Source organism: Phyllopteryx taeniolatus, chromosome 8 (assembly GCF_024500385.1).
Source record: "Phyllopteryx taeniolatus isolate TA_2022b chromosome 8, UOR_Ptae_1.2, whole genome shotgun sequence".
Classification (NCBI taxonomy): Eukaryota; Metazoa; Chordata; class Actinopteri; order Syngnathiformes; family Syngnathidae; genus Phyllopteryx; species Phyllopteryx taeniolatus.
The window spans coordinates 26,577,077-26,601,515 of NC_084509.1; the positions used below are offsets into that span (position 1 = coordinate 26,577,077).

Below are 24,439 nucleotides of genomic sequence, written 5' to 3' on the forward strand. Positions count from 1 at the left end.
GTTTTTGTGTTTATTTAAAGTAAAGCTAGTCACGGGTGGTGACTACATTTGAAAACTCAAAACTGGTGTGTGTGTGTTTTTTTTTTGTACTGAAATACACTTCCAATAAGTTCTGGACTAAAGTGAGTTAAACAAAAAACAGCAGGCAATAAATGATGTAACATTCTTTTATTTTCTTTTTCTCTCATCCTTTCATGATATTTTCTAGCGCATGATAAGCGTGCCTCGGGTAAGGCGCAAACATCAGCGAACACAGGAACGGCCAAAAATTCAAACGCAAGTTGAAGCTGCGGCGGGATCGACAACGATTCAACATGGCCGAGCGGCTGCCTCCGGTCGCTCGGTTATGACATCGTCACACCTGGCCCTCTTTTCTTTTCTTTTCCAAACATTTTAACCTATCAAATGATTGAAGTGAGCAAGTTTGGAAGAAACATCACAGAGCCCGTCGTTTCCTTTCTAACGTGCAACCAACAATGCATAGAAACGTGATTCGTGTCACTTTCATATAATTGGATCAACAACGGTAAAGACGGCAAAAGTTCACATTTCGCAATTTTTTATGGCACCTTGAATTTCTACGTGCTTAAAGTGCTATTTTTTTTAAAACGGTATTGATGATTTGAAATTGTGGTAAATGTTATCCTAAACGGTGGCGGGCCACTGAAATACGCTTCCTTTTATACATAAACAGCTTCATAAAATTGCTGTGAATTGCACAATTCCCACGTGTTGCCCTTCAAACTCTGTGGATACAAGGACACAAATGATCCCGACTACTCATTAAAGCCTTTGTCTTTATACAATCATAATAACTAGTTCTGGCAGTGTTCACAAATTCATACAAGTTCACTCATATCTCAGAAATAACAGCATTTATTTTGCTGTCTGCAAAACCGCTGCCTCATCCTGGCACTTCAGCTCACAGATCCCTCTGGTGCATTGCAACAACATCACGAGGCTCGCTTTTGTGTTAGTTTTTGTTTTTTGTTTGTTTGTTTGTGGAAAAGGCAAATTAAGCCAGAGGAGAAAAATCCAATCCATCAAAAATGGCATTAGCGTCTTTCGAAAAACATGACGCAAACCATCCAATTTCTTTCGGGACACCTGACGGCAAAGACATTTTCGCCTTTTTCGAAATGATGACTTTCGATGAATTGTTTTTCTTCGGAACAACGATGACCTTTCGATCGCTAACAAGTGCCAATCATTCAAATGCTCAGTATCAGTCAAATTAATTGCTTATCAAAAGTCTTACTGTTATTGGTCAAATGACGTGAAAACGACCCACATTCACAAAGCACAATAGAGAAAACAATGCTAACTTGACTCACGAGTGTCCCAACTTACAGGTTTTTTTTATATTTGCATTTCTATTTTCTCTGCCTTTGCACACATTTATTCACAAATGCAAAAAAAAAAAAAAAAAAAAGTTTTTATCTTGTCTTATTGTATCTTGTTTTCTTCTTCTATTTATCTTTCACAATTATTGGGACTTATTGAGCTAATCTGGGACCTCGGCTATCCAATTTGGTGCCGTATCGTGTCAACGTGCGTCGGTCCTTGAACCCTTGAACGTGTCCGCAGTTCGACAAAAGAACGATTTGCTGAGGGGTGGAAAACTTCCCGGTAAATTTCCATGGTCAATTCAAATGGTGACTTTTGCAAATATTCCAAATTAGAAGTGATCAAAAGTATAACTGGGAACATTCATCATATCTAAGCGTAGACATCCGCGCAACGTAGATAGCTCGCCTTGCCCACATGTGCGGGCATTACATTAATTGCTCAGTTTTTCCTTTTCACCCAAAATTAGAACTCGTTACTCTCATTTTGGCTCCAACACGAAGCCAAAAACTGGAAAGCTCGTAAGTCGGGGCGCTCGTAAGTCAAGGCGGCGCTGCGCGAGATCGCCTTGATTCCCACAGCTTTGATTTTGCGAGCCTCAAGACGACGAACGCGACCGTTTGGAGTGCGTCCGCAAATGTTCTTAATGGACGGGGGGGGGGGGGGGGGGGGAAACTCTGATTGGAAGACTTTCTCCGAGGCAGCGTGACGCGGATCGCGATTGGTCTGTTGCCCGCCCGCGTCGCAGCTCCACAAACAAACGACAAACGACAAAGCATGCATCGCAATTCATCTGTCAGCTGGAGTCACATGCAAATATTCTGCGTTTTTTTTTTTTTTGTGTTGTTCTTGCTGGGGGAGAAAAAAAAAAAAAAAAAAAAAAAAAAAACGGGCTGACGGGAGGTCAAATATTTTTTTATCAGAATTTTGGATACAAATTTGGAGCACATCTGCCTCACAGTTCTGAGGTCGAGGGTTCGATCCCCGGCCCCGCTTTCCTCCCGCATCCCAAAAACATGCAGGCGAGGTTAGTGGAAGACTCTAAATTGCCCGTAGGTGCCAATGGTTGTTTGTTTGCTTGTATGTGCCCTGCGATTGGCCGGCGACCGGTTCAGGGTGTACCCCGCCTCTCGCCCGAAGATCGCTCCGGCACGCCCGCCTCCCGCGTCAGGATAAAGCCGTACAGAAAATGGATGGATGGTTGGATGTCTTTTTTTTCCGGCTGAATTTCTAAGAAATGTTATCTGGTTTTAAGATTTCAGGATATCACAATCTAAACTTTTGTCTTCCGTATGCTGAAAACAAACTTTTTTTTTTTTTTCCTGTGTGACCGGGGCGAGACAATATTTTTACCATTTTGAATCCCTCCTCATAAGTTTTGACCTCCCATCAACCGACAGCCCACAGTAGCAGCCGAGGGTTAAAAATACACAAGAAGGCGTCATGCCTTCCGGCCGTGCACGTCATAGCGCCCCCTTTAAGACCCAATTGTGTCGTGACGGGTGGAAAAAAAAACGGATTTGGATGGAATGCTTTTATTCCAAATCCTTGATATCCAGTTTGAGATCCATAAACGAGTAAAAGTAGGAGGACTGTCTTAATGTACTAGTAATATTTTCCCGCTAGTGTCTGACATTTCTGCATTCTAGTAGGACAACAACGTGTCACTTACTATTGAGGACAAAGAGTGTACTAGTACATGAACCTTGTAGGCAAATGAATGAAACTCGATTGGCAGAGCCGGATGACATCATCACCGCCTTTGACCACGATTGGCTCGTACGCTCGCAATGGGCGTTTGATTTGAACCAATCAGAAGCCAGCACACAAGCAACGAAACCAAACCAAATATCAAATAGGTGTGTTGTGTTATACATGCACACTGACTCCTCCGCTGGCTGAACGGAGCCCCCTAGTGGCCCGGCATGCACAATGCGACGTCGTCCAGTCCGGATTTTCTCCTCACAAAAAGGCGTCGTCATGGAAACGTGGCCTCACCTCCAGAATCCGGCAAGCGGCGAGGCGCACGACACTCACAAGTGTAAACTTTGCGAATGAAATGTTTGCACAAACCGTGAGCTAAACGGAAGCGTTCTGCGGCGGAACTTTGTGTCTTCGGCCGTGTCCACACGCACGACGATACTTTTGTCATTATCTGTTCATTTATGCGTACATTGTTTCAAATCGACGCGCGTCTATAAAGGGGGACATTTACATAATCTTATTTATTTTTTTTTTTTTATTTATTTTTTTTTTAAGGCCGTCGTCTGTCATTTCGCAGAACGAACAAGCGCGCGTGTAAGGTGCATTCGATTGGCAAATCAACTTTAAATCCAGAAGATAGAAAAGGTGACGCGTTCGATTATTAAGTATCTATTTGTGTTTTCGAAAAAGATGACGTACTCAACCGAATGTGATCCAATTCGGCATTCCCAGATTCCTTCCCGGACAAATGAACATTTCGAATCGGCTCTCAGTGTGGTACAGCACAAAGGCAATAATAAATTTGCGTGTGGACCAAACGCAGTCTACAGAGTTTAGCGTTATGTGTTAGCATTGAGCTAGTGGACTTTTTTGTTATTATGCGTTATTATAAATGTACATCGTTCAAGTCTCTTTTGTTTTGTCAGTTTTACAGCGAACGTCAACTGGGAGCGACAAATAAAGAGCTTGAAGCGAGCACACTTTGCCTCTCCTTTTTTGTCTCCTCGAAGTGACGTTATACGATGATCTTCAAAAAACTGCTTGAATAAGTTGAAGTCTTGCAATGATGTTAAATGCTGATAGCAAACTACGGACCGTTATATTGCGGTATTCCCTTCCCCGTACGTGTGGACGCGGCCTCCAATTGACAATTGACGGACGGGAAGCGAGTCGAACAAAAAGCTATGGACGACGTCCTCCCGTCGCCCTCGAAATAAAGCAATCGGCCACGAGAAAAAGAAGCTGGAAAAGTGCTTAAGTGTTGGCGACGTAGCAGGGGGGGAAAAAAAAAAAAAAAAAAAAAAAAAAAAGCGCACGTGACGTATGGAGGATGACGACGGCGGTGACGGTGATGTTTCTACATGGCTTAAAGCTTCGGAGTTCTCAGCGCTCGCAAAAAAACAAACAAACGCTTTGTCGTCACGGTGACGATGACGATGTGGCGATGAAGAGTGGACGTGCTAGCCTCCTGGCTTTTTGCATAAAATGTAAATCGTCATCGCCAAAAGAAGATCGAAAGAGGATTCTTGCCCTTTTTTTACGCTTCTTTTTTTCCCGCTTGTTTGGTGCTGAAGAGTGGGGGGGGGGGGGGGGGGGGCGTTACATGGGAGTTCCTCCAGCGGGGGGCGCCGCAGGCTACGAGCCCTCCCGCTCTGTGCAGTCGTCGTCGTCGTCGTCGTCGTCGTCGTCGGCGGCGGCGGCGGCTCTGCGGGGGCTCCCGGCCGGCTCGTCGCCGTTGATGGTGGGACTCCGCGACGACTTGAGCAGCTTCTCCTCCAGCTCGTGCAGCGACGGCTCCTTGTACATGCACACTGGCCGCAAAAACACACAACAACACACGACAAAGTCATCCTGGAAATGATTCGCTCTCCATTACTCGGATTCTTTTCTTGTGTGTGCATTTCGTATGTTGCTGGTGTTCATATATATTTTTTTCAGACATTTCCCCCCCCCCCCCCCCACTTTGTTTTTATGTTGTCGTTGTCGGCTAATGAAGATGATTGGGATTCTGATAAAGTCAATTCGTGATCGCGTTAACCGTCTTTGAATTTGCACCACGTCTATTTTTGAGCCGGCTTCCCTGCTGAAATGTAAATTAGGACGCGTCAGACGTTCAAACTACGGCGGCGGGTCAAAATCATCGTTCAAGCCGGTTCCCCCCCCCCCCTTTTTCTCCGACTCGCTCAGATGACATTTAAGAATTTGTTTCCTATTGGTACCGTCGGATCTCGCTTCGGCTTTTGCCACGCGGGAGTTTGCGTGGAATTAGCCTCTCGTTAGCGACGGGGACGAGGTTGGAGGACGAAGAGGAGAAGGGAGTTGACAGATATTTTTAAAATGTCGCCACGGGACCCGAGTCGGAGCTCGGCGTTCCCGTTTGAGAGTCGCGAGCGTGACACCGGAGCTTCGCTTCGCCCTCGGAATGACAGGAAGTCCACGTCGGACGACCGCCGCCTGCCGCCGGCTCGCCGGGCAACAAACATCACCATCATCTCTCAGGCCGTGTTGGGTTTTTTTCAGCTTATTTCTCGTGTTTACATTTCTTGTGTCGTTACTGCCTCACGTTTTCAACTAGCATCACTTTCAAACTTGTTTCCCGACCAACATGAATCGGTTGCCAATCAACGAGTTGATATTTTCAAATGTCGAGTCTTGAACGAATGACACGATTCGATCCAGTGAATAACAAAGAATGGAAAAATGGGTGTGGTTTTCTTTTTTTTTTTTTCCTCCGTGGGTTTCAGTTGGCGGTACCTTCGATGGGTCTGGGCACAAAGTGCGAGCAGGGTTTGGTTTTCTTGACGCGGTTCCCCTTCATGACGACGCCGTCCTTGTTGAGGCCCAGGAACCACGCCCGGCCCGACTCGTGCTGCCGGTACAGCGTGGACGAGTAGATGACGTAGTAGTTCTCAAACACCGACTCCTTGAACTTGCACTCGGCCGTGAAGATGTCCTGATCGACACGCACGCACAAACACACGCACTTGAATATTCCAGGTTCGCTGTGAACGCCCGGATTTGAACCCGGGTCCTACCAACTGTGAGGCGGATGTGCTAAGCAGCCGCCCCGCCGTGCCGCCCCTTTAAAAATCCATTTAAAAAAAAAAACGCCATATCACGTGCCGCAAAGATTGGCGGCGACGCACTCTATACGATTGTTCCGACACTTTGAGCACACTTGCAGGCGACGCAACATTTCTCGTCAGCGAAGAACGACATTTTAAAGTTTCATGCGAGCAGAAGCTGAATAATGCATAGCGCGGCATCACAAGCTCCGCTGCGAAGGAGCCGTCACAACCGCCGCCGGCAAGATGGAGGGGGGAGACGTCGAAATATGTTTTCAATGGCGATTTGCACGAGATCACTCGGAAAGAAAAAAAAAAAAAACCCCTCCTATGTTACCCGATTACCCTAAACACTATCAGAAGCACCAAAGCATTTTGGCTTGGCTGCCTGTATGCGCCATTTTTTTAGGGGCCCAATCAGATTCCAGCCTCAATGTGTTGCCATGTCAATGTAATCTGCCCAGGCCGTTTACAATCGGGAACGCTGGCCCACGGAACGTCCGCTGCGTTTGCAATGCGACGCTTTCCTGGAGCCGATCCGTTTTGGTCGCGGGCCACGTCAGAGTTAGGACTTCCCTTCGGAGGGCCGCCGTGACTGCCAAGCCATCGATGAACGATCATCTCGTAACAAATTCATGGATAACTACTTTTTCAAATCAGAAGCCTATAAAAACCAGTACTATTATATTTATTTTAAAAATATTTCAATGTAATTACAGGTGACGACGATTTGCAACTTTGATATTTTCGCAAGAAACAAAGTCGACGCGCATGATTTAATTTTGCAGGCCCACCAAATTTTGTGGAGGGCCGGATCTGGCCCCCCGGACCACCAGTTTGACACCTTTAGCGCTTTAACCGATCGCGTTTTAAAACTGTCCTCATATTGATGACCTCGGCATTGTGTGTCCTCTGATTGGTCGGTCAGAGAAAACTGAATAAGCAGCATCTGTAGCGAATACGACGCACTCGATTGAAATGTTTTGGGATGTTATTCAACAATGGCGGGATGGATGAATGAATGTTCTCACCGACGTGTAGAGGAAGCCCTCGGCGTTCATGGCCACGTAGAGCCCCGCCTTGACGCCCTGCATGGCCACGACCCGCAGGCCCACCGGGATCAGGTTGAAGAGAGCTGCAAACGCACACAAACACCACAACCGTCTTTGCGTCAAAAACGGGCACCGCGCGCTCGCACCCGACTCGCCCCGCCCCGCCTCTGACGTCGCTCGCTAGGCCACGCCCCTCAAAAGGCGCGCATCCAACACTCGGCTTCATCAAACCACGTTGCAGCGGGGCCCTTGAGATACAAGTGGAATTGATGCCGTGAACCTGCTCGCAACTCAAATCATCCTTCCCCAGTGAAATGAGTCTGTTTGTAAAGAAAAGAGCACACTATAATATTGAACTTTAAAAATATATATACTGGAATCATGTGATTGAATAGAATGTAAAGAATGACCACCTGGGGGGGGGGGGGGGGGGGGCAGTATACGATTCGTCATTCTTTGCAGAGGATAAAGAATGTATGCCCGCGAGTAGTGTTGTGTTGAAACAGCCACCCCTTTTCATTCCATTTGTCGGCAATTCGAATTTTCAGTTTCTGGACGCACGCTGACGATCCGAAAACGCCGTCGACGAGCTCAAAGATAAAAAAAAAATATATAAAAATAAAAAAAGAGCGCGGCGTTGTGGGGGAGGAAGAGGAGGACGAGGAAGAAGCCCGTGGCGTTAATCCTCTCAGGGAGAACTGGGAGACAAAAGACCACGTGAGATGGAGAAAAAAAAAAAAGATCTCATCTCTCGCTGGCCTCCTCTTTTTGGGCAGCTGTGGAATGTGCGCAACACGCATTTACCCTGCGGTATAAAAGCCCTACTTGGTTAGCCGGCGCTATTTTCAAGCCGTTTATCGGTTATGCAAACACTTAGCCACGCTTCATGTTTGTGGCTTAAAATACGTGAAATACAATGGCGATAAGCATCATATTTTTAAAAGAAATGGTGTAAGAATGGTGAATTGGATCCACGTGCGTCAATATATTCACTATTGCCCAATTATATGGAGGACTTTCAATTAGGAAATCATTTAAAACATCCATCCATCCATTTTTTGTACGGCTTATCTGCATTATTCACAGCAGAAAAATTTGGACTCAAACAGTTTTTACATTTAAAAAAAAAAAAAAAAAAAAAAAAAATCGGGGTAGATATTTTACCCCAATTTTACCCACTTGCGTCAATATACCCAATGTTCCCCAATTATATGGTGGTGGTTGTAAATTCAAAACTAAATGAAGACCTCCAACTAGTATCCAGTGAAGTGCAATTGTTTTTGTTTTCCTCGCTTTGGGGCGGCGACTCACTGTTGTCGCTGTTCTCGTCCTTGTTTCCGCTGACGGTTCCGTCGGGTTGCATCTGCAGGAAGAAGCCCTGCTCGCTGAACAGACGCGTCACGATGCCCTTCAGCTGCGGCTCTGCGACCCAACACGCGCACACACACAAATACGACAAGAAAAGTGAGTGCTTCGGAGCCATCGGCAGCCGTCCGTCCGCTCCGAAGCCTTTCAAGCGCATCCATAATTCAACGGAGGGATTAGAGTTGGCGTTAGCGCAGCGGGCTACACGCGCCGCCGCATCGCAGGACATTTGACCTCTCGTCGGGTCGCGCCTCGTCAGTGCGTTTCTGTGTTTCCTTGTCTTTTTTTCATCAAGGGAAAGAAAACAATTACTCATGGCAAAATGTGTCTGGAACACCACTGGAACTCTGTTGCTAACCAAAACAGCAGCACCTTGCAACGTGCATCAAGCGTCTCTCGGGTGAAATGATTTGTAGACAAATCATAAACACGCCCCTTGTTCCGAGTTTACCCGTTTAATTTGAATTTGCTGTATTTACTTAGAAACTGACATCAAGTAACAATCATAGAATCGTGCATTGTCATTTATGTTGCAGTATCGATCGACTATTTCGGAGTATACTCCGATTCTTTGAACCTTAAACGTACGGACTCGGCTTCGAGATGTAGTCAATTGAATCGAATCCAATTTCGACAACGTTCTCGCTAATCGGAGCCGCCGGGTTCCTTCCCAAGTGGCCAAAGATTGCAATGAGCCCGGAGAAGCTCGGAGTAGCCCATATATCGCAGCGTTCCTTTTTATTACAATCGCACCTGCGTAGCAATTTCACATTACACCGAGTGTTCCAAACAGGCAGCGGCCATTGAGCTTAGCGTGTCGTTAGCGGGTTGCAACTCAGATGCTATTCTGAATCTTCCTGTTGAGCTCCTTTTTGGAGAACAGCAAGTTGTTCAAAAAGCGCCGAAACGTCGGACATTCAAAAGTCGTCCGTCGACAGCACCTGGTTTCCGTCGCACCGGTTTCTTCTTGCCGCCGCCGCCGCAGAAGCGGACTTTGCTAAAGACGCTGAAGATGTGTCTCAGAGACCGGGCCTCCTTGGTGGGACTGGAGCGCCTCTTGTTGGCGGCGACCTTCTCGTTGTTGGACTCGCGGGCCCGACGCTTCTGTCGGATCAGGGAGCTGGCGATGGCCGCCGCCATGCCCCAGCCGGGCGGGGGGGGGAGAGGGGGGCGGATTTCAGGCCGGCTCGGGCGTCATGTCCGAGGGTCCGAGGAGTTGGACTACGGTCGCCTCAGGACATCGAGCGCAGGGACCTGGAGAAGGTTCTACAACAACACCTGAAGCATCCTCGATGTTGACAAAATGTACTTTCTGGAATTGCGTTTCAACCCGGACGACGACGTCGTTTGTATGTGGAAAAGCGGACATCCAAGTGCTTCTGTGAGACGTTCAGTCACAAACTTGAGAAGAGTTTTTTTCCCCTCATTAAGATCTGTTGCGTCATGAGATCCGGAGAAAGTTCTACAACAGCTAAAGGATCCTCGACGATGATCACAATTCCGCTTGCTTCATCAGGATGCTTCTGCGGTCGCTTTCAGCCACAAACTTCCGAATATATTTTTCCACGACGTCATCTGAAGGGTCCTTGATGGCAAATTTTACATCGCGGACGTCCGTTTCAATCCAGATGACGGTTTATTTTTTTTCTCCACGACTTAGACGCCATTCATGTTTTCCATCGACGACGAGCGATCCAAAACGCGTCGGCTTTATTTCAATCCGTCGTCGGTGAGAAGTTTGAAAAGTTGCGTCCGAGAGCGAAGACGCTGAAAATCGAGGCGGTCGGCCTCCGTTAAATGCCCTCAGGTGGACTCGCAAAAGCAAAAAAAGATGATCGGGATGAAGGATGAACGGTAAAAACGTCCCTTCGTCCGACGCCACAGTCACGATGCCTCCTCGCTCGTCGTCTCTCGGCGGCACGAAGAAGCCGACGAAACAAACCTCCGCTTTAGCTTTGTCCATCAATATTCATGAGGACAGCAGAACCGCGCGACGGCTCCGTGCCCGGCAGGCGCTTGTTCCGCGGCTTCAACTTCGACCGGCACAATGCGGCAAAACACGGAGAAGTTCACGCGGGTGTTCCCAAAAAAAAAAAAAAAAAAAATTATTATTATTATTTTTTTTTTTTTAAATGAGCTTCGACACGCTCCTGACGCTCAACCGGTCTCGGGTCCTCGTCGCCCGTCGAACGCTGCCGAGTGTGGCGGGATTCCGAGAGACGAGGAAGAAGGGGGAGGGAGGGAGAGAGAGAGAGAGAGATGGAGGTGTGGAAGAAGCTCCTAAAAATAGTCAGCCTGATGTTTCATGTTGCTCCCACATCACAACGTTTCACTCCATCGACCAATGCCGACTCTTAGTGGATGACCCCCCCCCCACCCCCCCCCCCTCCCAAAAAAAAAACATTGAAAGGAATTCATTCCAAAAAGTGGATGCGGCAGAAGCAACTTTTGTTCTCGTCGAAGGCAAACTCCCGAGATTCCGCCGGCACTTCGAGAACGCTTCCAAGTCAGATGTCGAGACTCTCTGGCGTCGTCTCGCCAAGGCACTACTTTACTTGCCAACGGAGCTCCTCACAAAACTCACTTCAACATAGTTCCTTGGCAGCAAAGCGGTACTCTGTCTAATTGAAGCTACTCAACTCACACCATCGTTCCTTTGCGCCAAGATGCCACCCGATGGCGGCAAAGCACTACTTTTCATCGTTTTTCAGCAAATAGCGGGTTAGGTTCAAAACGTGTGCATTGGTGAAATCTGACTTTTATGCTTTTTTAATTCCAACGCCCAAAAAAGATTTTTATCCTCACATTACATTTTTTTCCCCTCTAAAAAATATTTATCGTTGATTTGACGTTTTTGTCGATTTTTTTCCCGGTTTTGATTTCGTTTGTTTCATTTTTTTTTCTTGCGTCACACGTTCGTCTCGTCCGCTCGTTTGGCTTTCGTCTCCAGCTCGTTCTTGTCGGCACTCCACCTCGCGTCAACCGGCCGGCTCCCGCCATGCGCTCGTGTCTTGTCCACGTGTGCCTCGTTGTCCGGTCAATTTGTTTGGCTTTATTTCCCTGCGTTCGGTGCGTCTGTCGGGTCGTTTTTGTCGCTGTCAGTAACATCCGTGGTCGTGTCTTTTTTTTTCCTGGTGTTTCTTCGTTACTTTTGATTCTTAAGTTTCTGGGACTCCCAGACGCAAGCAGCTGCCGCTTTTAAGCTCCGAACGTTTGCATGTTCGCTGAATATTTCAGCAAGGGGCACAAACACTTTGATGCTATTAAAAACTAATCCACCACATCCAATCACTTTGCCCGAGGCGGCCGCACGCACGCACGACTCGGCATCCACGACGCGCAGATCAAATTGAAGAATTATTATTATTTATTTTTTTATTTTTTAAAAAGAAACAGGTCAGTGCCTTCAATTACCGTCATGTATTTGCGTTACTGCGCGCTGGGAACGGGCGCACAGATATCCGACGCCCGAACGTGGTCGGCGTTTGGCTTTCAGCACCCGTCGCCACGACGAATACAGACCATAATTTCAGCCTGATTAACGTCGCAAGCTTTGTTTTTCAAAACATTTATTACGACAGGGTTATAAATGTACTGGAGCAGTATATCAAGTCCATGTTCCTTCTTGAAATGAATTGAAACACCCTTAAATCCGTTCCGACCACCCGGAAAACGTACAAACACAAAACCATTTTTTTTGGTTTCAACAAAAGTAGCAGTGTCAAATATAAATATGAAATATCGTACAATGAAAAGAGGGGCCACTACTTCTCCCCACACAGGGCCAGGTAACTTTGAGTCGTTTATTTTTCCCCATTTAAAAAAAAAAAAAAACTGCATTTGGTTTTCTTGGGTTGTCTCTGATGATGATGTTTTGATCTTAAACATCAAAGTGTGGAAACTAAAACGTAAACGGTGTTGAAAATCGAATGCGACCCTTGAGGACAAGTTTTTCCCATCCCCGCTCAAAGGCGTATTTTTAGCCTCGGAGGAGGTCAGCGCTCTACTTCCAAAACGGCAGTAGTACACGTACCGGATGATGACTGCGGCTCGAGTCCGCCGGGTGACGACGAAACCTGCGTGCGTCTCGCTCGCGAAAATCATCAAGAATGAAGAAAGATAAAGTCAGCTTAATAATGATGAATTGTGAACAATGTTAGTAATATTAAAACGCGGGTCAGGGGTCACGCGTGCTCAGCATAGTTGCCAGGCAGCCTTGTGACTCTCCAATGTTGGCAAACGAGCCCCCCCCTTCGAAGCCCGGAACCACGAGTGCGCTGCGGAGTGATGACACGTCGCCATCTGCTGGACGCAAGCACAACTGCAAGTGTACTGCCAACATTGCACCTGTTCCATATCCATCTTACTAGTACGCGCTTTGTCCTCACTGGGAGTACAATTCGGCACACTAGATGAACAACTAGAGTGCACTAGTAAAATGACATTTCTGCACACTAGTAGGACAACTTTGGTATACTAGGACAACTACGTAAACTATGAACTACTTAACAGATATGTGCCACTAGTACTAGATGTTAAGTAGAATTTCATAATACCGCCAGTAGTGCTAGTAGCACACAGTTGTAATCTGGTGAACAGTTTTGCCTCACTAGTAAAATATGTAGTTGTCCTACTAGTATGAAGAGTCTACTAGTACAAGGATGCCCCTTGTCCTCACTGGTTGCACAATTCAGCACACTAGTAGAAAGGTTTTTCCACTGCTGGATGACGTTTCTGCACACTTTTCGGTCAACTTTGGCGTACTAGTAGGACAAGTACGTTACTACTAGTGAGGCAATAACTTTGCACAAGTTGATATTTGCACACTACTAGTACGACTAGTGAAGTGCATGATAACTTGTACAAATTCATATGTCACTAGAAGGACTAACAGCACACAGTTGTCAAGTTTTGCCTTACTAGTAAAATGTAGCTGTCCTACTAGTATGCCAATGTTGACGTACTGCTGAAGACAAAGAGTTTACTAGTACATGGACACTCTTCGTCCTCACTTGTTAGACAATTTAGCGCACTAGTAAAATGGGTCTTACTAGTAAAAAAAAAATTTCCCACTACTGTATGACATACAGTATGACATACTAGTAGGACATGTTACTAGTGAGGCAAGACCACGAGTTGTCTTTTGGTGCCGCTAGTAGATTCCAGGAGGCTACTAGCATGTGACCCATGCCTACTAGTGGGGCCTAGTAGTGTTACCAGTGCATCTTAATGGTTTAATTGCCTACTTGTGGGCCAGATGTGGCACTAGTACCTTTTCTGACCTTGCTAATCTGATCCTTTTTTTTTTTAAAATTGTGACCAAGTACAAGCCTTTAGTCAGTTATAAGTGAGTTGGTTAACACACACACACAAAGTACACAGCAGAGTAACAAAGTAGATCCTGAGTGCGTTTTAAATATTTGATGAGAAATCCTTAATTGAGGACATTCAGCTACTGCAACATTTATCAGAGTGAAAAGAAGAAGAAGAAGAAGAAGAAGAAGAAGAAGCAGAAGAAGAAGAAGAAGAAGAGTGGGCATTGAGTGGGCTCGGCGTTCTCGCGTTTCACTGCAACTCTTTGTCATATTCACTGAAATACAGATCAACTTACAAACACGAGATACAGCACTTATCACTTATCAGGCGCAATATTATTTTGGCCACTAGAGGCAGACAGAGGCCCAAGCTCCAAAGACACAAGTGCTTCTGCGACGCTGGTTCGCAATACATAGACCTTGTTGAACTTAGAATTGCTCGATTCCTGTCAACAGTCAAGATTTTCGGATTTCTGTCGTCCTCTATGCAAGCAGACTGATTATCTTGGTGATTTTTTTTTTTTTTTTGTTAAAAAAAAAAATAAGACAATTGCAAACATCTGTATTTACTTTGGAAAACCATGACGAACATTTTTGCCGATTTTCTGACGGACGTTAGGGACCAAACCAGTAACGGAATCATAATCGATGTATGGGAATAAAACAGCACTCCCTGTCGTACGTGATATTGTGTGAAACAATACCAAACAGGCGGCACGGTGGCTGACTGGTTAGAGTGTCAGCCTCACAGTTCTGAGGTGCGGGGTTCAATCCCCGTCCCCGCCTGTGTGGAGTTTGCATGTTCTCCCCGTGCCTGCGTGGGTTTTCTCCGGGCACTCCGGTTTCCTCCCACATCCCAAAAACATGCATTAATTGGAGACTCTAAATTACCCGTAGGCATGACTGTGAGTGCGAATGGTTGTTTGTTTCTATGTGCCCTGCGATTGGCTGGCAACCAGTTCACGGTGTACCCCGCCTCCTGCCCGATGACAGCTGGGATAGGCTCCAGCACGCCCGCGACCCTAGTGAGGAGAAGCGGTTCAGAAAATGGATGGATGGACAATACCAAACAAACAACAACAGTTGGATAAGAAACGCCAATTGCAATAAACGTTAATGCATACGTGATACTTGATTTTTGATGAATTGACTGAATATTTGCCTTTCTGTGACTCTCCCAGTCTCCGTGACACTCTAAGCCCGCCGACACCTCGTACAGTTAATGGATTGTCAAATTGTCAACAAGCGACTCATTCCAATCGGACCAGAACATTTAGGTTCATCCTCAAATGTCACGCCCGATGCCCAAAATCCCAACCTTTTTTTTTGTCAGTAGTGCAAGTTCCGCTGAGTTTTTTTGTTTTTCGTCACCTGATTCCGTCACGAGCGCGAGACGAGCAAGCTGATGAAAGTCGACGACCTGACCGTCGCGACGACTCACCCGGCCCGCGGCTCTCTCTGACAACGTCGCCGTCGTCCCGCCGCGCCTCCCCGCCGGTCTTTCCGCACAGGCCGCAGTACGGACTCATCGGCTCGCCCGGCCGAAGTCGTACGGTGGCCTGCCAAAACTCCTCTCAGCTGTTTTCACTGCCACAATTTGAGCCGCCGACGGTGTCGACACGCTGAGGAATCACGGCTAATAAAAGACCAAACATAGCCACCGACCCGGTGTTGGAAGCACCACTTTGGAAATGTAGTCTGCTGCAATTACAAGTTAGCCTGTTTAAACTGTCACAGTCGTGGCACTATTTCAATGACTTCCCTAACTAATTACACATTTTGATGATTTCATTTTGAATGCATGCACCAACGTGACCCCTTTGGCTGTTTCCTCGGAAAAAAAGTGGATTGAAAGCGTAGATCGTTCTTTTGGAACGAACACATTTGTGCTTGACACAAATATAAGCCGATAACTGAACAGGAGAAAATGTAAACGCAGAATACATTTGAAAAAATGTGTACAGCATGTGAAAAAAAATGATACCATGTTGACCTAATGACAAATGTGCACAATTTTCGACAGTCTTGATATGACAGCCATATAAGTGAATGTTCCATTAAAAAAAAAAAAAATCCAAAATTATAAAGAGGAAACTGTTCAAAAGTCAATTTTCTTTCATAGGTTCAAAAGTGTTCCAAAATCATCGACTAACTAAGAGATTGCGCCACAAAGTGGCACGTCGAGGTCGTATTCGGAAAAAAAATATCATGTTTGTAATAATGCAATTTGACACATTTACCCCCCCCCCCCCTCCCCCAGTAATGTCATGGATCACAATTTTATCCATTTTGTAATCAATTTACATAATCACGTTACGCGTGGTTGAGTTACTCCCCAACCCTGGGCCGCCCGCACGCCCGACGGCGGACTTTGCACTCGCTGACTATTGCTTGATAAAAGATCCCCTGATGCGCGCAGCCGAAAGCCCAATTTGTCTGCGGTGGTGAGGTTGGAGAGCACGGAGGGGGGGGGGGGGGGGGGGAGCGGTTATTTTGGGACTGGAAGGTGAAGCGGCGGCTATTTATATCTCGCTGCGAGAGGGCGCTGCCGTCTCCAAACTGCGACGCGGTGTCAGGAAGAACCGCAGCGGAACACCCGCGCGTTTTGCTACCTTTCCACCTTGTTCAAGTCAGAGTCTATCATTTTGAAGATTGCGCTTTTTGCTTAATGTTCCTGCATCGAGTTTTTACCCAACATCGGTTCTTGTCGTTAATGTAAAATCTCCAGGCATATTTCAGTACAACCTCAAAAATAACATTTTCAGATATAGTATAGTACCATCTCTCTCTCTCTTTTTCTTCTTCTTACATTCCTAAAAGCATGGCCTTTCGACTCCTTTCATTTCTTAAAGTAGCAACGTGAAAGGTCACCGCCGTCTTTGTGGAATGACTTCAAAACTATGGGAAAAGCACATCAAAGGCCTCTAAAATCCTCCCCGACAAATCAATTCACCAAAATTTCAAATGCGACAATAATGAAGATAAGCGGTATAGAAAATGGACGAGTGGATGGTTAACATAAGCGCTATGCTCGTTTTCGTCGTTCGATGCCATTTCCCATTATATATTAGCATTAAGCTAGCAGACTTTGACCTGTGATGGTATGTTTTGGGGGAACACTTTACTGCGCAATGTTTGTTTAATGTCAGTTTTACAGTAAACATAGCAGGTACAGCGCAATAAACTGGAATGTGTTTATTGTAATTTTTTTGAGATGACATAGCGAAATCAATTGTGCATACGAAGACTGCAGATGAGTATAGATGTGATTTTATTGTGCTGCAATTTGTAGTGGAACTGTGTGAGGCTTCGGGCTACGTCCCGTTTGCATTTTCCAGCTAATAAATCATATCTGTAGTGATCTGCAGGCGTGTGTAGCAATTTTCTGATTGCTTGAGATGTACCTGTAACTGGGAGCGGGGGGAAAAAAATAAACAGCCAGCTTGAAGCAAGCACGCTGTGCCTCTTATTTGAAGAACTGTGCGAGTGTCTTTTTCATTTCCTCAAAGCGACTTCCATTCCTCGACAGGAAGAGAGTGAGAACAGGCACTAGGGAATACTTTCAAAAGTGCCTTTTAAGTTGAAATATGTTCAAACTGTGTGGGAGGGGTAAGACTTTAATTTTTTTTATTTTTTTTTATTCTCGGGAAATATCCGCAGCGATGAACGGGTTCAATGGAAAGCGTGATTGTATTTTTAAAAAAATGAAACATTCATGGTGTTTTGGGAGGAACTAATGTTTAGAATTTCAATTGGGGGGGGGGGGGGGGGGGAGGAATTAAATGAAGTGAATTGAGCTTGATCACGACTGTACTTAGTTGACCGTAGCCACGTTGCTCGGATGGATTGAGATTTATTACGTCGCTCTCATATTGGCGCCGCATGAAGCAAAGTGCTTCCTCATTCAGGGAGTGACGCGTTGCAGCAGCAGCAGCGCCGCCGGGGCGTCGATGCGACTCTGCCCTCCGTCCGCCGCAGCCACGGAGTCTCATTACGTTCAAGTGTGCACGGAGAGGCGTACGTTACACGATATTACCGCGCGGTCTCGTAAATCTCGGAAAGTGTCGCGACACGACGACGCACTTTAAGGTTATCGTCGCTCTCGTTCGCCATCCCTCAACGGTCTCCGCGCGGTCGCGCGCCGAAAGTTCCCGATACGACTTTGCGGTCACGTCGTCCTTGCGCGTCGGCGCAGCAACATATTTTCAACCTAATGGGACTTTTGAATCGATGAAGAACACTCAACGGCCGTAAGAGTCTGCTCCTGGCTTTTGGCGCAGGACCTGACCCCTCCCTGTAACGGAAGCTGCTACTGCGACGTCCAAAACGGTCTTCTTGACTGGACTCGCAGAGCGAAGGCTGCTGCAAGTCTCGTCGCTATTGTGTAGCTTGCGGAAGCTAATTAAAACGATCAACGATAACCGTTAAAGCCGCGGTTGATATGAAAGCGAGGCTAGCGGAAAGTTGCGGAAGGTGATCCGTGGTAGCTGAAGCAAACCGGACCTGGTGGAGGTTCGTGGAAGTGGATTAAAGGCAGAGAAGACCATTGAAGTTAGCGAAAGTGAAGAGAAGTTCCGAGTTATTGACAGCAGATGGAAAGTAGCGTACGTTGATTGTCGTAAAAGGAAGCGAATGGGAGGCGCCGGGAGTTGACAGAAGTTAAGCGAATTGAATGGAAATGTCGTGGGAGTTGATAAAGCAAACGGAAGATATTGGAACTTGACTGAAGTGACCGGAAGATAACGGAAGTTCATTAAAGGGAGCGGAAGCAAGTGGAGGTTGACCGAACGTCGTGGAAGTCGTAGGACGATTGTGGAAACTGAAGGCTGAGGAAGGTACCGGAAATGAGCTGGACAAACGATCGCGGAAGTTGACTGAAGGAACCGGAAGTTTGGGAAGACAATGAATGGCAGGTATTGGAAGTTGATTAATTGAGTTCATTTCTTGACGCAACTATTGCAACGGAAGTTTGCTGATCGACATTACCTGGGCGAACGCCAATTTTCACAGGCGAGACGAGAGGAAAGTTCCGCAGGCGGCGCTGCACGTCGTCTCCGTTATGAGCATGAGCATCATTCAAGTCCGTGAAATGTCAGAAGTCTTGAACCCCAGATCGACCTAAACCGAAATACTGAACAAAGATGGACGCAACCGCAGACGACGGCCTGCAAGACGAGACGCACCACTCGCATATTGAATTAGATCCCCACAAAAACAGCAGAGTGAGACATCGTCATGGTGACGGACTGCTAAAAAACCACTTCAGGCTCATTAGCGGAATTATGTCAACCGTCTGTCATTGACGGCTGGCAAAGTGCACTTGGCACCGACATCTACAAACTGTCTACAAGTTTTTAGCAAGTGACAATCACACACACACACACACACACGTTTTGACTGAACATTCCACGACGCCGTCCGTCTCGTCTCGCAATCAATACAACACACGCGCGCGGACGTCTGTCGTAAACAAACACGGACGCCGACGATGACCGTTCGCTCCACGTCCGAAATCAGAACAGCTCACTTCAACTTTTCCTGTTTACGATCGTTGATCTGCGCTCCTTCACCGCGAAAAAGAGCGGCCGATGCGTTTTGGCGGCGGCCGCGTTGACTTCAGGAAGTGAACGAACGCTGGGAACGCCCGTGCTGGCGAAACACCACAAAGCGGCAATGACTCAGCAGCCCGCGCTCCGGAAAGCATCTCGGCTACTAGTGGCTTCTACCACGCACGTTTTGGGGATGTGGGAGGAAACCGGGGTGCCCGGAGAAAAGCCACGCAGGCACGGGGAGAACATCCAAACTCCACACAGGCGGGGAGTTAGTACATTTATTCCACATCCTTGATATCCAAATTCAGGTCCATGTACTAGTACACTCTTCGTCCTCGCTGCTAGAACAACTGTCTTTTACTAGTAATAATTTTCCACTACTGTATGACAACTACAAGTTACTAATTGACAACAACGCACTACTCGTAGTAAAGTGCTAGATGTTAACTAGTATGTCCCTAGCAGTACTAGTGGCACACAGTTGTCAACTCGTGCAGTGTTGCCATACTTGTGACATAGTTGTACAGGTACATGTACTAGTACATGGACCTTAAGCTGGATAGAAATATATTGATCAGCGCAATAGTGTTTTCGCCCACCACTGTGCACTAGTAGGACAACAACATGATACTATTGAAGCAAAGCTGTGCACTAGTTGAGATCTATTACCGTGCTATTAGTGCAAGTGAAGTCGAATTTTAGGATTTCACCAGTAGTATTAGTAGCATGCAGTTGTCAACTCGTGCCATTATGTGTCACTAGTAAAATAGTTGTTATACTAGTGGACCAAAGTTGTCCTACTAGGACAAGGGCCTACTAGTAGATGGACGGCCTTTTCCCTCACTAGTAAGACAATGCAACACTAGTAGAATGATTACTGTGCACTAGTAGAACAATTTACTGGGAAGGTTTCTGTTCCACCACTGTTTAACATTTCAGCACACTAGTAGGACAACTCGATATTTGTGAGGCAAAACTACTAGTGCATGACCCATGCCTATTAGTAGTGTGACTAGTGCAGCACAGTAGTTTACCAGTCAAGTTGATTTGCATACTAGCGTGTTTGGATACGAGCAGTATCAAATAAAGGCTCGTCATTGGTTGCCAGTGAATAACAACTGCATTTCCCAGAATGCTCTCTGTTGCGGACCCTCACGCGCGTCTCGCCAGCCTTTGTGCTCATGAATAATGAATTAGGGGCTGTTTGCCATCGGAATCCTCACTAATGTCTCTCCAGCGACCCGCCTGTCTCACTTGCGTCTCACCCGTCCCCTCGTTCCAGGCCGCACTAATGGCCGTCTGTCTTTTTCCTGCCCTCGCGTCTGTCTCTCACCTGTCTTCCTGCCTCAATTCTAACCCTCACTAATGTCTGCCTGCTTAGCTGTCTCGCTTTCTGCGTGCGTCAGGAAGTTTTGAATTCGCACTGGCGTCCGTCTATCTCCGTCTGAACGGTCTTTCCGCTTCAGGGACAGGTTCTCACCCATCTGTCGAGTTCCCGTCCGCTTGCCCCTCGCGACCCCTACCCGTCTTTCAGATCCCGCTGAATGTTCCCCTTCCTGTTGTCAGCTGCCCGTCAAACTTCCTGGAAGTCGTTGTTTTTGGTGTCTGCCTCCCCATCACCGTCCCTACCTGTCTCGCTGGCTCGCCTCCATTTTTATAGTGGTGCGTGTGTCATCCTTCTGCCTGTCTATCTCCCCAACTGTCTGTCTGCGTTTTGCTGCATCAGGATTTTTTTTTTTTTTTTTTTTTTTTTTTATAATGACTGTCGGGCCCATAACAAGCCCAACACGGCCCACCCCACCCCCCCATCCCATAATAACCACACCTCGGCTCACGTTCAGCTGCATTGACGATACCGCAGTACTGTGCGCTTGTACCCGGCATGCATCGCGCTCGTCCCCGCCCTCCGTCGCCCAACTTCCCTGGCCACCAACCTGCCGGTGCCTTCTCTTTGCCCTCCATCTCGCGCTTCAGTCCTGGCGAAAATCCACTCGCCGACGTCGACGTCGTCGTCGTCGTCGTCGTCGTCGTCGTCGCCGCCTGCTGCTGCTTCTTCTTCCTCTTCCTCCTCCTCCTGACTCAGCTGGGCGAGCGGACGTCCACGAACGGGAGGAAACGTTGGTGAAGGCGGCGAGAGGAGGAGACGCGCGTTCACCTGCGCCTCTCTCACTGGCGCTGTCGCCCTTCGCTTGTGTCAGCCAATCAGACGCTCGCTCTCTCTCTCTGGCCCCTCCCTCTCTCTCTGCCTCAGTGCATTGTGGGAGACTCGAGTGAGCTCATCCTTCAGCAAACTAATGGAAGTCCAGCAAGAAGAAAATGTTACATTTATGCTGCCCTTGACAAAATGTTTCCATTTCTTTTTTGTTCTATTTGTGACCCTTGCCATTTTGTTTATTCACTGTATTTGTTTCCACAATATGTACGTATTGCACCGTAACATTTAGATTTTATTTGATATATTGTTAAATAAAGTTTTTTTTTTTAAATAAGTGACCTAATCCACCTTTTAACAGCACAACTAGCACGTCGCAATTTTAAAATATAAAATACAAAAACGCAATATAACATTACAAAGACAAAGCTGAATACCATTATTATTAAAGCAAGAAATATAGTTAACCCTTGATCCCCTAATCGCCGATGCTGATTATTTACACACTGTAAAATGTTAGCAGGCTTTCACAATATTTTGATTTCACAGTAAAATACCGTATTGCAAATATCATTCCGAAATCACTGTTTTAGTGTATTATCTGCCCAAAAAGTTCTACATCAAGATTTTGATTGCAGAAACACCGTTTTCCTGTTCTTTCACAATAAAATGTCCTATTAGACCATTTTCCGCGATAACAATAAATTAGTGGCGTTTCAAAGCAATCAGCTCGCCCAACACCGGTCACGTCGTATGACAGGAAGTGACGTGGTTCCCAGCATGCATTGCGCCACGCAATCTTCAACTGTTGCCGTAATTAGTACGTTTATCTTATTGTAACGTGAATGGTGCGTTTATGCTACCCACAGTTTGTCGAATGTGCGTCTTATGGAGCTGTCGGGTTACATTTATGTCGAGCGTTGTTTTCATGGAACCCGGACTGCGGGTTTTCGAGTGACGTACCGCTCCCTTTCAGCCATATACTAAAGGTCAAATACTGTTTTCACAGCCGCATTCTGCTATTTCGCAGTATAATGCTAAATGGTAGCCTGTAATTTCCCAACATTCTAGTGTAGCACCAAAACATCTGTCTTTGCTACTGCCCGTAAGCTAGCTGTCTCGGCTCCAAAACAAGCTAGCCAGCGAAGGCGTTGACCGACCTCGTCCTCACAAAGTCGACTTTTTCTTGAAAAGTCGACTTGAATGTGAATTTTTACTCATGTCCCACGTCCATCGTCCTTTGTTGGCTATTCTGCATATCTATTATGTGCATATCAACCAATCAGAGGAGAGAAAAATGCCGACGTCACTGTGAGCCACAGCGAGCAGGCCTCGCTTGAATATAAAATGTTTACGTTGAAACTTCAGCTTGCGGCAAACGCGAGTGACGTCGCGCGCGCGACGCTGCGATCACGTGTTGAACTCGGCCAGCCCGAGGAGGACCGCGAATTGGATTCAACTGCAGAAAATGAACTTCACCCGGCGCGAGAGGGAAGGAAGTCAGAAAGGAGGCTTGGCCAATGAGCGAGTTGTTAATCGTTAAGACTTTATAGTGACTCTACTGTACAGTGAAGAAGAGGAGGAGGAAGAAGAGGATGAGGAGTGACAATCTGGCTCCACGGTGGACGTTTGCATAAAAATTCAGAGCAGCAACACAACAACTCACAGTTCAAAGGTTAGCAACAAAAGCGCACAACACATGGATTACATCGCCACCAACCACGAGTGTGTGTTTGTGTGGCACTTATCTGTTGTGTTAGTGGCGTGCACGCTCGTACATCGTGTGTTTGGGCGGGTGTGTTTTTCACTAATTGCACTTGAGGATGAGGGAACGAGAATCGCACGGCCACGATTAGATTTTCTCTGCTTCTTCTTTGTGCATTATGAATGTGATGGAAATCTTTCAGACTTTTCACAACACACACGTCAAAAGAAAAAGAAAAATGGACAAAACTTGTGCTCAAGCCAACCAGCTCAGGAAGGACAACAACTCCCGTGATGCTTTGACGCAAGAGGGTTCTGGTAACTGCAGCTCACTTTCTTATAAAGCCTTTTTGGAATTTGGGAACGTTTCTTGCATTAATTTGGTCGTTTCCCCCCCCCCAAAAAAAATTGTTAATCAACTCATACACTGCTGCGGACATTTATATACAACTGCCACTGACAAATGTTTCGTCAAGCGCATTTTTCAACTGGGAGGCGCGGAAAAGGGTTTTGCCCAGCTTGTCTGTTAAAAATCAGGTTTTTCAACCACTGTAATGACAAACGGATCCCTGCAGATGGCGGCGCTGCATCGCTTTAGATTTGAGAGCGGCACCGTTTTTTTGCGAAGATCAAGATTAGGAGCGAGAGAAATGCCAAGACGCTGAAAGTCGGACAAGTTTCGGCATCTGACGCTTCAACAGCGGGTGCATGTGCGTGGTAAAAATGATTCAATTATCTCACTCAATAATTGGTTATTATTAGTAAAATATCCGATTTGATTTGCTTATTAAATTGGTCAATTAATTAGAATTAGCATTAAAATGACAATCTTGACAGTATCAAAACAAGCTATTTTACATACAATTTTTCTCTAACAAATGCCTATTTGAAAAATCTAATGTGGCCCTTGACCCCAAAAGTTTGCCCAGCCTTTAACTAGATTGTAACACCCCCCCCCCCCCAAAAAAAAAATTAAATACTTTGGTCTGATTTTTACCTTTTAAAAATGCACCATAATGACATAAAACTTGCAATTTTTTTTTGCAGTTCTTTTTGTCATTTGAAATGTATATACTGGAACAAAAATAAAAGTACATTTATACAAGGTATGCAGGCGTGTCTGAGCTGGTTGTGTGGAACACGACAACAAACCAAATAAGCACACGAAAAAAACAAAAACTCA

The 24,439-nt window shown here is 46.3% G+C and overlaps 1 protein-coding gene across 3 annotated transcripts; it reads right to left on the reverse strand.

Moving 5' to 3' along the window:
* Nucleotides 1–4,551: 4,551 nt before the first annotated feature.
* Nucleotides 4,552–21,152, reverse strand: LOC133482024 (fibroblast growth factor 12-like). 3 transcript variants are annotated; one of them, XM_061781544.1, is made up of 5 exons: nucleotides 9,475–13,612; nucleotides 8,480–8,590; nucleotides 7,148–7,251; nucleotides 5,806–6,004; nucleotides 4,552–4,862 (listed from the first exon to the last, which is right to left on the reverse strand). In XM_061781544.1, exons 1-5 carry the CDS (start codon nucleotides 9,671–9,673, stop codon nucleotides 4,687–4,689), a joined length of 789 nt encoding a protein of 262 aa, XP_061637528.1. In that variant the 5' UTR covers nucleotides 9,674–13,612; the 3' UTR covers nucleotides 4,552–4,686. The 3 variants fall into 3 exon arrangements, with proteins under 3 accessions (XP_061637528.1, XP_061637527.1, XP_061637529.1); XM_061781545.1 differs by lacking the exon at nucleotides 9,475–13,612 and adding an exon at nucleotides 18,835–21,152 and having other exon boundaries at nucleotides 4,559–4,862; XM_061781543.1 differs by lacking the exon at nucleotides 9,475–13,612 and having other exon boundaries at nucleotides 4,556–4,862; nucleotides 8,480–9,468.
* Between the last annotated feature and the right edge of the window lie 3,287 nt (nucleotides 21,153–24,439).

What these genes read in the sequence shown, in the direction of transcription:
- LOC133482024 (XM_061781543.1), bottom strand. Translation starts at nt 8,849, where the DNA reads ATGAGTAATTGTTTTCTTTCCCTTGATGAAAAAAAGACAAGGAAACAC. An exon ending in AGGGCTTCCTCTACACGTCG is followed by an intron (nt 6,005 to 7,147) that starts GTGAGAACATTC and finishes CGTGTCGATCAG; the next exon opens with GACATCTTCACGGCCGAGTG. An exon ending in TGTGCCCAGACCCATCGAAG is followed by an intron (nt 4,863 to 5,805) that starts GTACCGCCAACT and finishes TTTTGCGGCCAG; the next exon opens with TGTGCATGTACAAGGAGCCG.